The sequence below is a fragment of the Hylobates moloch genome, unplaced genomic scaffold, assembly GCF_009828535.3.
Source record: "Hylobates moloch isolate HMO894 unplaced genomic scaffold, HMol_V3 SCAFFOLD_4, whole genome shotgun sequence".
Lineage (NCBI taxonomy): Eukaryota > Metazoa > Chordata > Mammalia > Primates > Hylobatidae > Hylobates > Hylobates moloch.
Genome location: NW_026652279.1, coordinates 37,912,799 through 37,929,149, shown reverse-complemented (window position 1 = coordinate 37,929,149; position 16,351 = coordinate 37,912,799). Strand labels below are relative to the sequence as shown.

The following is a 16,351-nucleotide window of genomic DNA, read 5'->3' as shown; positions in this document are numbered from 1 at the left end:
AATGCAATGCCAAGAAAATCTCTCATCCACTAATGTCCCTCTCACATTTTTAGTGCAGCTATAAATGCATTCTCTTTGGACCTCTTCCTGTTTATTTCGATGTCATATTTGTCAGGAAGGGAAGTTAATACGTCTGTTCAGTCCACCATTTTGAACCCAAAGTGACGACCAGCTGTTGACTATGGTAAACTTTCAGTAATACTTGCCCTGCCATTCTTCTGCTTTCCCTTTGAGTACTTTGGAAACTCTGTGACACCTGGGCTACCAGCCACGTGGAATAGACACCTGTGGAAAATTTGGGAGCACATTCAAGCTTGCTGGGATATCAAGGTTAGCATTCTACAGTGAAGATGAAGGACAAAGATTCATCAACAGATCATACTTTTCTTTGAATGAATCTTGAGAATTCACTTAATTCTCAAGAATGTAATGCCTTCAATTTTATTGTGAATGGAACAACTATTTCCAGTCTGTCTTCTAGCTGTGGGTTAGTGATATACAGTATGAGAAGTTGAATTATGTATGAGAATGCTCTCGATCAGCCCTGTCTAAAAGGACATTCTATGATAATGATCAAGAATCTGTGCTGTCCAATATGGTAGCCATTAGCCCAATGTGACTACTGAGCACTGAAAATGTGGCTGATGTGGCTGAGGAACTGAATTTTCAATTTTATTTAATTTAAATTCATGTTAATTTAAATTTAAGTAGCCACATGTGACTAACGGGTAGGTATCCTACTGGACAGTGCAATTCTGTATCTTGAACAGCTCACGCTCATTGAAGAAGCAAAAGATAAACAATAATGGATCAAATTATAAATTGATTAAAAAACTGATAAAGAGTAGGCCGGGCATGGTGGCTTATGCCTGTAATCCCAGCACTTTGGGAGGCCGAGGTGGGCGGATCACCTGAGGTCAGGAGTTCAAGACCAGCCTGGCCAACATGGTGAAACCCTGTCTCTCCTAAAAAATACAAAAATTAGCTGGGTGTGGTGGCACACGCCTGTAGTCCCAGCTACTCAGGAGGCTGAGGCAGGAGTATTGCTCAAACCCGGGAGGCGGAGGTTGCAGTGAACCGAGATTGTGTCACTGCACTCCAGCTTGGGGCAACAGAGTAAGACTCCATCTCAAAAAAAAAATTGATAAAGAGTAAAAATGAGTCATATATATATATATATACATAATATTTATATATATATATATGTATTATAGGCATTCAGAGAAGGGAACAATTGAGGGTTAGAAAGTTCAGGATTAGAGCTGTGAAGTGGATCTGTGTGCTAATGTGAAAACAAAAACACCAAAAGACATTCAGTAAAAAGAGCAAGTTGCAGATGGTTACCAGAGGCTGGGAAGGGTAGTGGGAGGGTGGGGGTGGGGGAGGAGGGGGGTGGCTAATGGGCACAAAAAATATAGAAAAAATAAGACCTACTATTCGATAGCACAACAGGGTACCTATAGTCAATGATAATTGTATTTTTCAAAATAAAGAGTATAATTGACTTGTTTGTAACTCAAAGGATAAATGCTTGAGGGGATGGATACCCCATTCTCTACAATGTGTTTATTTCACATTGCATGCCTTATCAAAATATCTCATGTACCCCATAAATATATATTTCCTACTATGAACTCACAAAAAAAAATAGAAAGAGCAAATTGTAGGTTATTATGTATACACGGCCCATTTGTGTATATATAAGGATATTCAGATATATGCTCATATTTGTATAGATCATTTCTGAAAGGATACTCAACATTATTAATGGTGGCTACCTATGGAGAGTAGAAGTAAGGGCTAAGGCAAATAACTTTTAACTTTGTCTGAATTTTTGTTTTAAAAATAGTTTAGCATTTAAATCATGTTTTTCTTTGTAACAAAGTTATAGGCACAGAGATTATTAGTGAATAATACCTTTTTAAAAGGCCAAAGTAGTCAACTCTTTCCTGTGGCTATTAGTCAAGAATGATCTTACATGATTATTGTGAATTTTCCACATCCTATAACCATGGCTCTTCTGTACTCTAATGAAATGCTTTAAAAGGAAGCATAAGGAAAGTAGCATGAAGGAGGTAGAATTTAAATCAGATCCTGAGGCTGGGTAGAATGGAAAGGAGAAGGAAGGGCACTCTTGATATAGGCACAGGCTATGGAGGAGCAGAGAGCAGGTGCGCAAGGGTGTGGCTGGTGTGGAATGAGGGCTCTGAAGCCAGGCAGGGAGTGCTGATGGGGTAACAGAGACACAGGGCCCTAGAAGAAGTACAGGGCCAAATCCTTATGGGCTTGACTGGCGAGACACCAGGAGTCTTAGACACTTCACCACTGTGGTTCTCCTCAGGGGCACCAAACACTTCTTCAGCATTCATCATATGGCAGGCATTCATCTTATTCAAAGATGGATAAGAAATGGTCATCGCGTTCAAGGAACCAGATGAGACATGTGAAGGGGCAGCGTCATGCGGCAGGAGGAACATGAGACTTAGGTCCATTAAAACTGGCTCCATCACTTACTGGTGTAAATGTTATAATCCCTTGGAGCCCCCAGGTTCTTACCCTATAAAAAATCAGGATAAAACCTGCCTTGCCAGGAGGATAAAATGATTAAGATTGTAAGCCTGGCACCAATAAGCCATTAACAAATACGTTAGTCCCCTTTCTGTCATATCGACCCCATTCCTAACCCCAAACCAATAGGAAGATAAAATATGTTTCTTGTTTACCCTTTCTCCACAAAGGTGGGGCCAGAGCAAAGGATTTGCACTGTGCCTGTGTGGGCCAGGGGAGCAGGACCATCACCAAAATACATCAGATGGAAGAAGGGAGGGAAAGGAGACAAGGCTGGAGGGTGAGGAGCTGGTCATCAAAGGCCTTTTAAGCAGTGCTGCAGAATTTCATGCAAGGGGAACCATCCAAGGTTCCAGTGTATAAAGCAGGAGGTGGCACCATCAGATCTACGTGGTAGGAAGATCACTTAAGTAGCAGTAGGAAGGACGAACTGGAAGGGCAGAAATCAGAGCAGGAAACCAGTCTTCAAGCCACTCCCAGCCTCATCTTAATCTCTCAATTCCTATAGTAGAAACTATTTCTTGAAGAAATTCAAGCACCTAATTATACACTGTCATATCTTGGTATTCTATATGCACATTCTTCTCCAGAACCACATCATTAAGACTCCTGAGGACAGAAAGCAAACCAGACATTTCTTTCAAATTTCTCAAAGTGCTAAACATGGTGGCTGACTGCTTCTGAGCTGGAAGTGAACTGAGTTGAAAGTTATTGGGAGATGGATACACTACTGTTTAAAGTGGAAATTGAGGAATTATTCATGCTTCCATGGTTCAGTATTCTCATGTTCCCTTCTTATAGCTTAGACAGAAACACGCCTTGACAGGGCCAGGGCTGGCTCTTTATCACAAAGCCCACTTCAGCAAACGCTAAGGCCAGCAGTGTGAGCCGAAACCTCATTTGGGCTGTACTTCTCAAGAGACACTAAAGTATTAGCTCATCTGAGTCACAGCACAGCCAGGGCTTGTCACCATGTTTGCTTTTTTTTTTGATAAGAATAAATTCCAGGGTAGAAGGGAAGAAATCTCCAGTAATTTCAGCATTTTTCCTACCATTGCTCTCTTTTCATACTTGACTCTGTGGTGGGGAAAGCAGCCCATCAACACTTCAGCTGCCAGCATGGGCAACGCATCAGCTAGGGGTGTTTCCGCCAGCCCCTGGCATTCGTGGAGCCCTGGCTGTCTGTACATGGAAGCCCCCAGCCACCCCTGAGGCCCAGCAATGAACATCAGACAGTGGCGCAGTCCTGTGCACTTCTCGCCCCACCCTACTTATATCCTGTTCTACTAGGCATGTGGTAGAACATGAGCATGAGCAGAACACAGAGCCTGCGTCTGAATTTTCATCTACCTCACTGTCCTCCCAAGCAAACAGCTGCCCTTTGACCCCGCCCCCCAGGCCTAGCAACATCTTCTCATGGGAGGAGGCCTACACAGGTGTTAGAAGTGTGCTCAGGGCCAGTTGGTAAAAAATTCCTGGATCCTGGGTGCCCAGCACATGGCAGCGGTTTGGCTACAGTGGGCGTATCCCTTGGGCAGATAGGTCTCCTGCTCTGCTGCTCTGTGGAGCGAGAACAGCTGGATAAAGGAACAGGGGCTTCAAGGTTGTGGGCACGGGAAGAGGGATCTGGTTGTCTGGGTCTAAAGGTGGAAATTAGATAAAGTTGTATTAATTCCTGCCAGCCCAAAGTCTCCTCAAGCTTTGGGCTGGCAAAGCTAAAAAAAAAGAAGGAATGGAAGGGAAGGGATGGGAAGGAGAGGGGAGAGGACAGAAGGGGCTTAGGTCAAATCAGTAGACACTAATCAAATAGTAGTTGTTGACTTCCTCTCATAAATCCTAGACCCTGCTGGTTCAAGCCTAATGGCCACAGCCAGGGAGTGAATGAATTCTTCGAGAATGATTTCACTGCAAGATCACGATCAACTCAGAATAAGGAACCCCTATCCCTGTGCAATGTCTTCTCTCCTATTCATTCCCTTCATTTAAGAAGACACTATCTCCACATGCATTTCGTGAGCTATTTATCAGTTAGGAATACTTTCTGTAACATTTCCTGTGTGAATCACTGCAAAGATCGTATCTGGGAAAGCCTTTGAGCTTTAGGATTTGTGTCTCTTAGCTGCTGGTTCTTTTCACTCCCTCCACTGCTGTCCCCCTGCCCCCAACCAATCCTTAGTGTGCAGGCTTGTTGCCTCATGGTTTTAATCTGGCTGCCCAAGCACCAGGCATTACACCTGTATTCAAGGCAGGAAGCAAGGGAAGGGTGGAATATGAGAGCACCAGTGATGTCTTTTTATCTTCCTTTAATCAGAAAAGCAAGGGCTTTTCCAGAAGCTCCCTATCTGACTTCAGCCCAAATGTGTCACTGGGCTACCCTTAGCTGCAAAGGAAGCCTCTACAGTGGACCCCATCGTGGAACAGGGCAAAGGCAAAGGGGCCTGGTCATGGGTTACGTGTTGGCTACCCCATGTATCTCCCACAAGGTGGAAAAGCCCTAAAGGCTGTGAGGGACTGAGCCCACAGAGATGAGCATCTCATAGTTTGGAGCTCCTCGGAAAGAGGCTTGAACCACCAGGGGGTGCCTATTATCCCATCTTAATGTCACCCAAGTCTCTAGATAGAAAGAGGAGCTTTATTGAAGGAAGTGGTTCATTAAGTCCTTTGTCTAAAAATAGGCATAAAAAGGAAATGGGGCAGAGTGGGCAATAGTTCTTAATGTCTTATTAGAATAAAAACCAAAAGCACACATGTGAAGAACTTCTGATTGGCAGCTCCAAAGGCAGTAGGAAACAAATCTTTAGAACTTTGTCACATCTATGGTGTCTACTGTGTTTCTCAGTGATGGGAGGGTCCCCTGAACCTCTTTCAGAAGAACCTGGGAAGTCCTAGGACCCTCCACTGTCTCCACTGTGTGGGCAACTTCAGGGAGGAAAGCAGGCAGAGGTGCTGTGGATAGAGGCCAGGAAGAAGATTCCTGTCAGCTGTGACAGGGACCAGCCTGGGCCCAAGAAGTTGCTTGAAGGCATACTTTTTTAGTTAGTCACTCATAAGAGGTTCTGCAAGAGCTCAGTTACCAGAGAAATGTGCTCCTGAGGCCATCCTGAGAGTGATACCAGGACTGGTTCTGTGACGACTGAGCACCTAGAACAGGACCCGGAGGGAGGGGTGTGTCCCAGGACCTGGAGGGAGGCGTCGGCTGCAGACAAGGTCAACTGGCCCCAACAGCGAAGGCTGACATGCATTGAAGGCAGATCACTATTGACTATGCCCAATAGGGAACTGCAAATTTTGAGTGTTTGGAGCTTATTATAACCAGCAACTCCTGCTCAAAACCCATGCCACCTCAGGCTAACACCACCTAACTTTTCACTTCTCTGAGGTCACCAGGTCAGAAACACCCCCTGTTTAACTTCGTCTTTGGTATCAAAACAACCAGCTCTCTTCTTCTGGGATCATGTGATGTGGCCCTTCCCTGATGCAAAAGTCTCTTTGTGTTGTTTCCTGCACTAACAATACACACTTGCAGCATGCTAGCTTCCAGGGCATTTTCTTCTACAGTCTCTCCCTCTGCATTTGTCTCTGCAAGACAGCTGGATGCTTTTGACGTCTCTCTGGAATAGTCTTTCTTCTGTATACACCAGTGTGCTGCCAAGGCATTGTTCTGGGTTAATTCAAGTCAGGTGGTAAGTGGTCAAGTAGCACTGCAGTCTAACTCATAAGGAACACATGCATTTTGACATATAGTCCACATGTAACATACAAGGTCAATGATTACATCCATATAAGAAAAATAAAATGTTCACATAGAGAAAGCTACATTTTAAGAATACTGCAGTCAACACTGAATTAAATGACTCTAAATTGTTCATGTTAAAATGGTTAAATTTATGTTATGTAAATTTCAACTCCTTAAGAAAAATACTGTCTTACCAAAGTATACTTTCTAACTTTATGAAGTACTTTTACTATCTATCAACTTTTCTTCTTCTACCCCTGTGGGCCAGAAATACAGGAACAGCCAATTGTCTTTTCTCAGAGAAGGAAACCTTAGCCACATAGAAGGTATGACTTGCCAACCAGAGGACACTGAGCAACAAAGAACTCCAGTGTGTTGGCTCCTGGCCAGTGCTCAGGAGATGGAAGTTCCAAATCAAGTCACTCAAGGCATGGTTCTTTCATGACATCAAGGTCAGCAAAGGAAGCAAAGGCATCATCACATGACATGGAGGCTGCCGTCTCTTCCTCTCCACGTTTGTTTGAATTGAGGAAGGAGTTTATATCTCAGAAGCAGTATGGCAGGAGAGTGGGTGTGCAGTTAAGATCCATTTTGCTGTCCCAGCCATTTCTCAAATGTTTTTACTTTTTAATTTTCTAAGCATATAATTCAGTATTTTGTAAGTACTGTACACTAAAAAGTTGTACAACCACCACTACTAATTTCAGAACATTTTCATCGGCCCCAAATAAATCCTGTACCTATCAGCAGTCACTCCCTATCTCTCTTCCCCCCAGCCCCTGGTGACCACCTTTCTACTTTCTGTCTCTATAGATAATCCTATTCTGGACATTTCATATAAATGGAATCCTATAATCAGTGGCTTTTTGTGTCTGGCTTCTTTCACTTAGCATAATGTGTCAAGGTTCATCCATGTTATAGCATGAGTCAGTACTTCATTCCTTTTTATAGTCATCTAAGTCATTTATGAGCCCCCAGCGATTCTTCCTGTTGCTTCTTTTCTGTTAGCTATGAGGATAAGAGGACAGAGGGAACCAGAGTCAGAGCAACAGAAGACAGCCCTCATCCTGGTAGTGCCCAGAGAGAAACAGACTCCTCAGGAACATCACTAACATCCCCAGCAATCTTCTGGTAAAAGATATGAAGGGACTAGTAGGTCAGAATCATTAGCAAACAGTCTTGACTACACAGGTCCATGCACAGCATGCAATTCAGTACAGCCCCAGGCCATTTTCAAGGCAGCAACCCCTGCAAACTCTCCAGACAACCACGTAGCCAGAGTCGCCACTTACACAAAGGTAAGGTCCGGCATCATACAAAAAGAATCATCTGCCTGATCCCCTCCTACAAGCTTTCAGGAGCTCCCTCTTAGACTGCTGAGTCATAGTGCAACTATTCTTCAGTGTTCTCTTCTCCTTTGAGTACAAGGTAGACAAGGAATGATCATGCCTATTTGTAGAAGAAGAAGTGGAGTCCCAGTAATGGCAAGTGACCAGTATTCATTCACGACAGGTGACAGAAGTGAAATGAGAGGTCCTATCACTGCTCCGGGTATACCAAGTGGATGTACAAGAAGGTTGGCTAATTAAACACTCCTTCCAGGGAAAAAGCAAGAGAAAAATTACAGTCAATTCTCAATTGTCCAGATTTGAGGACATATATAAACCCAAGCTATATTATTCCTGCCACTGGACCGTGTCTTCTTTTTCTGTAATTATGTAGCATGTACCCAGAACACAACCTATGTTAACAGCAAAACATCACAGGATGGTCAACTTGCAGCATCCTCCCCACTCCCAAGTTCTCCAGCACAGACCAAAGCCCATCACAAACAAAAGAAAGAGAAAAGTGGCACAGGTTCATTTTACATGAAGGTCCAAAAGAAAATTGAGCCTTCTATTAGATCCAGCCGGCCCAGGAAAAGGCTTGACAAGGAACAGTGGCCCCTGCCCATCCTTCCCCACAGCCTCCCCATCCAGCCACACTTCTTACCCGCCCTTCGAACTTGGCGGTGGCTCCTTCTTTGATGCAGAGGTTCCGAGGGGGCAAAATGAAAGCAGGGGCCTCTGTCAGGGGCATGGAGTTAACTCTTGAGGGATCCACACTGAGGGAGGTTTTGGAAATGTGTGACGAGGCAACCAGCTTCACATCCCCCATGGTCTGCAAAAAGGAAGGAAGAGGACCAGGTCAGATCAGACAAAGCACAGCCCTGTCTTCCCTTCAGGCATCAGGTGTGTCCAGCCTGGAGGTGTGGCTTTTACATGGAGCAGATCCCCAGTTAGGTCAGTGTCCACCCACAGCTCCTCTCTGAAGATGAGAGGCTCTGTCTTTTATACACAAAGTGCCAGGACAAGGCAGAGCCCATCCCAGACAAACGCTCTGGTTCCCAGGGCAATGCCCTGCCTCCTCAAAACCCTGTGGGGAATTTCCCATCTTTCCACTGACCCCTTCTTCTAGGAAAGGGGAAGCTGGGGACAAGAATGGAGAAATAGTTCTTATAATAGGTGTCTATAATCTGTATTTAATAGTCACTAACTCTTCAGGACCAACATCTACATTAAGCACTTCTTGTAGAAAGTAGAAACTGCTTTAGCCTGAACTGCAAGAGCTCGCAGGCTATAGAAAGATGGGATCCATATTCCAAGAGAGGAAGGTAGTTTGGGGTTAATATGGCAAGGACCCTGGGTGAGGTAAGGGGAGAGTCTTGGCTGAATGAAGGGAAGGAGGCAGGTAAGGGAGGACATCCCACCTCTGAGGAGCAGATTGTGAACAAGGCTCCAAGATCACAGATCATCAGAGAAGGGGGGTGTTTTCAGATTATCCAGGCTAATGCCTCTGTTTATAACTGAAGCCCAGAGAGGGTAAGTCACTTGCCCCACTAGACAGAGCAAAATGATAGCATCACTGGCAAGAACACCTGAAGCCCTGACTCCTGGTCCAGGGCCTACTGGGGACTAGATAAGATGTGACTGGGGCTGGCAAGGGTAGCAGAACAAAGGGCTGATGTGAGAAGTAACAGATGACTATCCATTAGAGTGATCGTCAACTCTTTTGTGATATTTTATTATTCTTAATTTTAAATACATTTCATCATAAAACTTGAAAATTACCCATTTGTAAAAATAATGTTATCATTTATTGAGAATACATTCTGTTCCAGGCACTGTATCAAGCACTTTATACATTATTTCATTTGTTTTAATCCTCAAAACAACCCCATGAAGTACATATAGTCATCATTTTGCAAATAAAGAAGCTGAGGTCAGACAGGTGGAATAACTTGCCCATTACACAGCTATTGAGTGGCAGAAGTGGAAGTTAAACCCAGGTTTATCAGGCTCCAGGGTTCTTTTAAAATGTGAAAATGTGAATCTGAAATAAAAGTTTTTTAAGTGAAAATACCCATAATTCTATTATACAGAATGGTGGTACATTTCCCTCCAATTTTGCTTTTATCAATATAGAAAAACACATATCTTACATGGTTGAAAGCATACTATGTACATAATGTTTTCTATTTTTTCCCTACAACTTTTCTTAAAATAAGGGGGAAAAGTTGCTTTTAAGAAATTTGATTTTCAAATATCCATCATATTGATGTATGACTTACATAACTATCTCCCTACTGCTGGCCATTTGGATAGTTTCTAAATCTTTTATGATGCCCAGTGATGAGCCTATGTGTGCTGAAATCTATGCCCGAATTCCTAAAGATTTCCTTACGAATGATTCCAAAAGTGGAATTATTATAAGTACATATCTGAGTTCTTGATTGCAAGCAACAGAAGCTAACTCTGGCTCTTGTAAACAGAGGAACGATTTGTTGGAAAGATGGTGGAGTTTCAGGGGGAGTTTCCAAAATCCATAGAAAAATCTGAAGAACCAGGCTGGGAAAACGTTGCAGTTGAGAAGAGCTAGGTGGTCGGACTCCAGTCAAGGCCATTGGACAACCACTGCCACCACCTGGAATACATCCTAAGTGTCCCTGTCCCAGGTTCCAAGTGCAGGTGGGGACAGCTCCAGGCTGACGATCATTTCCTACCACAAAATCCCTGGTGACTGGCCCAGACGTGGACACACATCTGCTGAACTGAAGAGAAGCCATATTCCTAGATTTGCTTTTCTGTTCATTTTCTTTGGCCACACACTTAAGTCCTATGCTGTGAGTCAGGTAAGCTGACACAAATGAACAATGCTCTCTGGGGCATGTAATTAGTTTGTTTAAATTGAATAATGTCTAACAAAAATAAAATGGGGATATCTCTTGTGAAGTTCAAGTGAAAGCAGCAAAGGGACTAGGCTCGTTTGTAATAGGGCACATCCCCTGCTTGATAAACCCAGCTTTCTTTTTCACTGATAAGCTACTAGCTTTGCAAACAAAATTCCTTTCCAAATGGTAAGACTCACAGGTTCCCTGCAGTAGGTAACAATAAAAGCAAACACTTGTGTAGCACTTACTAGAAGTGGGGAACTCTTCCAAGCCCTTTATAAATAATAAACAGCTCATTTGCTCCTTACAACAACACTATAAGACAGATAATCTTGGTATCCCCATTTGATAGATTAGACACCTGAGGCACAGTGAGATTGAGAAATTTGTCCAAGTTCATGCATTTAGTAGGGGGCAGAACAGGCATTGGAACCCAAGCACCTGGCACCAGAGCTGCTATTCTTAACCACTAGGCCCTCTTGCCTCCTGTAAGCAGTCAAATTGGCTGATGGGAAAGGAAAAGTAAAAGTTGTGATAACAAGGGGAAAAGTTGAGAGCCGCTACCACAAATGTATAAAATTAAAATATTCTGTACTACTATCAATAACATTAAAAGATGGGTGATAACCTGGAATAAAATGTTTGCACCAAACAAAGGTCTTTACATATCAGAAGAAAGCAGCCCAACAGATCAATGGGCGGATGATAAGACCGGAACAGTGCACAGAAGATGTACCACTGAACACTGCTTGGCTCCAACAATAATCCAAGAGTGCAAATTAAGAATAAGCTGTTACTTTTTAAAAAGGAATCAAAACATTTCATTTAAATGACATTTAAAAAGAAACATAACATATACTGCTGGTGAGACCATGATGAGATGGGCATGCTCATACCCTCTGTGGGGAATAAAAACTGGTGCAGTCTTTCTGGAAAGCAATTTGGTAAAAAGATTCTAAAAAATACGTCCATGTCTTTTCCCAATAATCCTACATTTAGAAATATATTATTGGGAAAGAATCAAAGATACAGCCCAAAATTTATTTATAAGAACACTATTTGCATTATTTATGACAGAAGCTAGACCATATTTTTAAAAATCCAACAGTGAGAACTGGTCAAATACAGTGAAATACCAGGTGGTTTTATGGGTACATATTTACAGGGAAAATAATGATATGAATTTGATGATATAGAAATTTTAAATTTAAAAAATTATTATGGAAAATTTCAAACATACAGAACAGTAGAATTGAATGATAAAATGAGCACCCCAAATACCTATCACCTAGGTTTAACAATTAACATTTTGCCATATTTATAGCATCTATAGCATTTACAGCATATAGTGTATGTTTGTAGAACCATTTAAAAGCAGTCATACTACAATTTTAATGGCAAGCATCAAGATATATTCATTCACTCAATTAAAATACATTTACTAAATATCTACCATGGGCCAAGCTAGAGACTTGGTATACAGCAGCAAACAATTACATGAGTGGGGCATGTGTGTTGTGTGTTTGTGTGGCGACCATAGAAACACGGGGCTGGGGAAGGAATGGGCATCTGATATCCCACATAGCTACCCAGGACCACACCCCAGTAGGAACACTGCTCCCTGTGCCCTCCTCCTCTGCCACAGAGGTGAAGTGACAGATACACTGTGCAGCCAGCACTGGGTGGAGACTTGGGGTGGAGATGGGGACAGGTATCATGAGGATCAGACTTTTGTGACCCTGCCACAAACCCGGGGACACGGCCACTTTCCAGCTGTGGGCTGGGCAAGGTGCTCCAACTGTCTTGGCTTCAGTCTCTTTCTCTGTCAAATGGAATGATCATATCAGCCTCATAAAGTTGAAGAGAAGGTTTGAATGAGAGTGTATGTAACACCCATAATATAGCACAAAAGGCATTCAATAGCAGTGGCTGTCAACATCATTATCATCCAGTTCCCAAAGGGATGCCCGTCTCTCCACCCTGAATATAGATATAGATCCTTTCACCAAGGACAGCAAGAAGCCCCAGTTATCTTCAGGCAAGGGTCTCTGAGTGAGATGACTGGAAAACAGCAGCAGGAAGCAGATGGCAGAATTCCCTGGGAAGGTGGGGAGGAGGGCCTGAGGCCCATGGGCAGCTTCCTGCAGCACCTTTGTGTCTGTACTAGCAGCACCATTTAATGAGCAAGGTGTACGTGCTGACATCATGCTGGGCACCCATCTCAATCAGAAAGAGCAGTTCTAGTGATCACCCCTTCACAAATGAAGACATGGAGGCTCAGAAAGCCAACTACTCTTGTCTAAGGTCACACAGCTAAAAAGTGAAAACCAAACCAAGGTCTGATTACAAAGTCAAAATCTGCTGGCTTCTGGGAGGCCCCCACATCTCAAATGAGGTATTTCTTGCCATCCCCAGTAATGAGAGATGCAATAGGCAGAGGGTTGGGAGTTGTACAGAGGAAGAGAGGCAGAGCATGTGCCTCCCCTTTCTGCTGTCAGGCCTGGCTTTGAAGACACAAGACTCTTCTCTACCTTTGTTTTCAGGGGAGCTGGAAGCTAGGAGTGGTGAGATCCTCCTGGAAGGTAGGAGTGGCTCAAGACCCTCTGTGCAAGTCCTCTTGATCCAAAATCAGAGGCCCATGGAAATCTCCTGAAGGCCCCAGATGTTCTCATCAAAAGGCACCTGCTTGATCTCAGTAGCACATTAGACAGGAGTCATCCATCCCTAGGAGAGGTCTGGCTTCAGGTTAGAAAAGGAACAGGCAAATCAATACAGCAAGGGAACATCTAGTCCCTTGCGAGGCGGTTTTGTGGGAGAGAGTTACTCAACTATCATGCGGGCAGGACCAGAGCCCAGCCACAGCAAACAGCTCTGCTCACCCTCAGCCCATCGCCCCACCCACTGCCATCATCAGCATAAACAGATCCCTGCCACACAATTAATGGTTACTGACATATGTGGAATGCTCTATCAGAAAAAAAATTAATAACAAAGTAAATTAGACCAACCTTGTTCCTCTCTAATCCCTTGTCAAGCCTGTTGACTATATTCCAATCAAGAAAACCAGAGAGGTTGGGTGATTTCTGCAATAATTTCTCTAATGCAGAGCAATGCTCAGTGGCTAAAATCAAACACACCCAGCTAGGGGGTCTTATTCAATACAAGCTAAACACAGATCAAAGGGGAAACACAGAGAAGTAAGAAGAAAAAAACAGGGGAGAGGGTCAAAAAGAGCAGTTCTTCAAGAGCTGGAAACTCCCCCTTACCCCCCTTACCTCTCACCCCATGATGCTTGGGCCAACGCCCACCTCTAAATGAGGCTTTCACAAGCAACATAATTTATTAAATATTTGAAGCAGCATTGAGTTAATTGGACTTTAATTTGATCAAAAGCACTTTAAATTGTCTCTTGAACCCAGAAAGGAACACTTTCAACTACAGCGAAAAGAGATTGCAACTATAAGGCAAATGACTCAGAAAAAAAGTTTAAAAAATCAGGGCTCAAGTAATACCACAGAACAAGTTTAGAGAAACCAGTTGTCCCCTTCCCTACCCAAAGTGTACACATTTTAAATGATCATTGTCTTGAAGCACCTGGTCAGTTTGCCGGGCATCTTGGAAATACTATACCTTCCCTAGAGGGAGGGGCTCCCAAGCAGGCTCCGCAGTCTACCGTGAATCCTACCTCCAACAACAGCACACATCAGAGGCAGCAAAACCACCCACGTGCAAGTGCCCCAGGCACTGACAGCTCCGCTCTCCCACCTTAATCCTCTCTGCAATGCACTCAAATCCTGACAAGTTCTCTAATCACTCCTAATTCCAGAGTGCGCTGCTCCTCGGCTGTGCCAGGCTGACTTGCTGTGACCTACCGGAGCAAAGCTGGGCAGGGCCACACACCAGTGAACGGGACACACCTTACCACGGCTTCTTCCCCAGCAGCTTTCACATGAGTCAGGATGCAAGGCAGCCACACTTCACCACCACCGTACTGCAGAGGTTCCTGTCCAAGGTCCAGCCAAGAATGGAGAACGAAGGAGTGCCGGGCGCCAAAGAGCCCACGGCCAGACCGAAAAAGTTAAGGGGCTTTTGTTCTGACTCTGCTCGCAGATGTTGCAACTTGCCTTCCGCTGAGCAGCCAACTTCACCCGGTCCGGGAGATCTGTTGTTCTAATCCGCCCAGCTGGGGTGACCTTTGAAACCTCTGGCTGCCACTGCAGAGGCTCTCAATGGAGTCCTGGGGGAGCCAGGGGTGGAAGCTCACAGGTTTTTATTTTTACTTGTTCAGAGCTGCAGATTCTAATCTGAGTGTGGAACAAAGGGAGGACCCTGTCAAGCAGAGAGCTGAGCCCTCGGAGGGGCTGGGCACTCTCCCAATTCCACATCTGGCCTGGAACGCCACTCCAACCCCTTGGCACATCTGGCCTGGGATTACCACCCAGAGCTCATAAGATATTTCCTCCTGAGACCCAGCTCTTTCTTCCCTAAGCTGAAGAAGCCCTGTTTATGATCCCTAGAGCAGGATGCAAGCCCAGCAAGCAGATGGATGGAGAACTCCTGTGCTGTGTTTCTCATAAGGAATTGCACTGATGAGGGCCAGACTCCACAGACTGTGTTCATGTTGAGCACGACTTTGCCTCGCTGGTCCAGAGCCCTGGAGAGCTTCAGGAATGATCCTTGGAGCACTCCTCTAAAATGAGGCAGCAAGGTGATGCCCTGTCCAGACCTTTTCCTCCAACGAAAGAAGGTATTTTCATAGTTCCAAAGGAACATCCTATGCAACTCACACCTTGGGGCAGACTGTGGACATCCGAATCGGCAATGACATGAATTTAAGTTTTTCCCTTGAATCATATCTGATTCTTGAAGAGTTGGTATTCTTTTAACACCTAGGAGACCCCCTACTTGCTTTCCCAGTAGTTCTCAAACATTTTTGTCTCAGGGTGGGCCCCTTTATGCTTCTAAAAATTATTGAGGACCCCCAGAGAGCTTTTGTTTGTGAGTTATTGCTGTCAATATTTACAGTGTTGGAAATTAAAACTGGGAAATATTAATTCATTTTAAAACATCAATAAGCCCATTATAGGCTAACATAAATAATATTTTAGGAGAAAAATATATTTTCTAAGACAAAAAAGAATTTAATGAGAAGAGTTGCTCCTTTTTGCAAATTTCTGTAATGTCTGGCTAGTAGAAAACAGCTAGATTTTCATATCTGCTTTTGCATCCAATCTATTGTGACATCACAGCTACTAGAAAACTCCACTGTATGCTTGAAAGAGAATGAGAGTGAAATAAAGCAAATGTTGTTTTCTTAGAAAAATAACTTGGACCTCAAGGGCCCCTGGAAGAGTCTCAGGGACCCCCAGGGCACATTTTCAGAACCACCACATTAGCCTATCTCCCTACTCTCTCTGTTACCATCTACTCTCATTTCTGTCCTTCTTAAAATACACCAGGAGAAAGGGAAAAGTGGTCTTCTTTATTTTTTAACTTTTACTTTATTTTCCCTTTTAAAAAAAACTTTTATTCTAGAGTAAGGGAATACATGTGCAGGTTTATTACAAAGGCAAATTACATGATACTGAGGCTTGGGGTATGATTAAACCCATCACCCAGGTAGGGAGCATAGTACCCAATAGATAGTTTTTCAGCCCTTGCTCTCCTCCCTTTTCCCTCTGCTAGCAATCCCTAGAGTGTCTATTGTTCTGTTTTTATGTTCATGTATACCTCATGTTTAGCTTCCACTTATAAGTGAGAACATGTAGTATTTGTTTTTCTGTTTCTGTGTTAGTTTGCTTAGGATAATGGCCTCCAGCTATGCCCATGTTGCTGCA

At 43.7% G+C, this 16,351-nt stretch overlaps 1 protein-coding gene across 1 annotated transcript in view; it reads right to left on the bottom strand.

Moving 5' to 3' along the window:
• MYLK (myosin light chain kinase) overlaps positions 1–16,351 on the bottom strand; it is a 226,436-nt gene that overhangs the window by 179,472 nt on the left and 30,613 nt on the right. The window contains exon 2 of the mRNA XM_032149992.2: positions 8,297–8,464. Coding sequence (XP_032005883.1) covers positions 8,297–8,461 — 165 coding nt within the window. The 5' untranslated portion in view covers positions 8,462–8,464. The remainder of the gene's footprint in view (positions 1–8,296; positions 8,465–16,351) is intronic.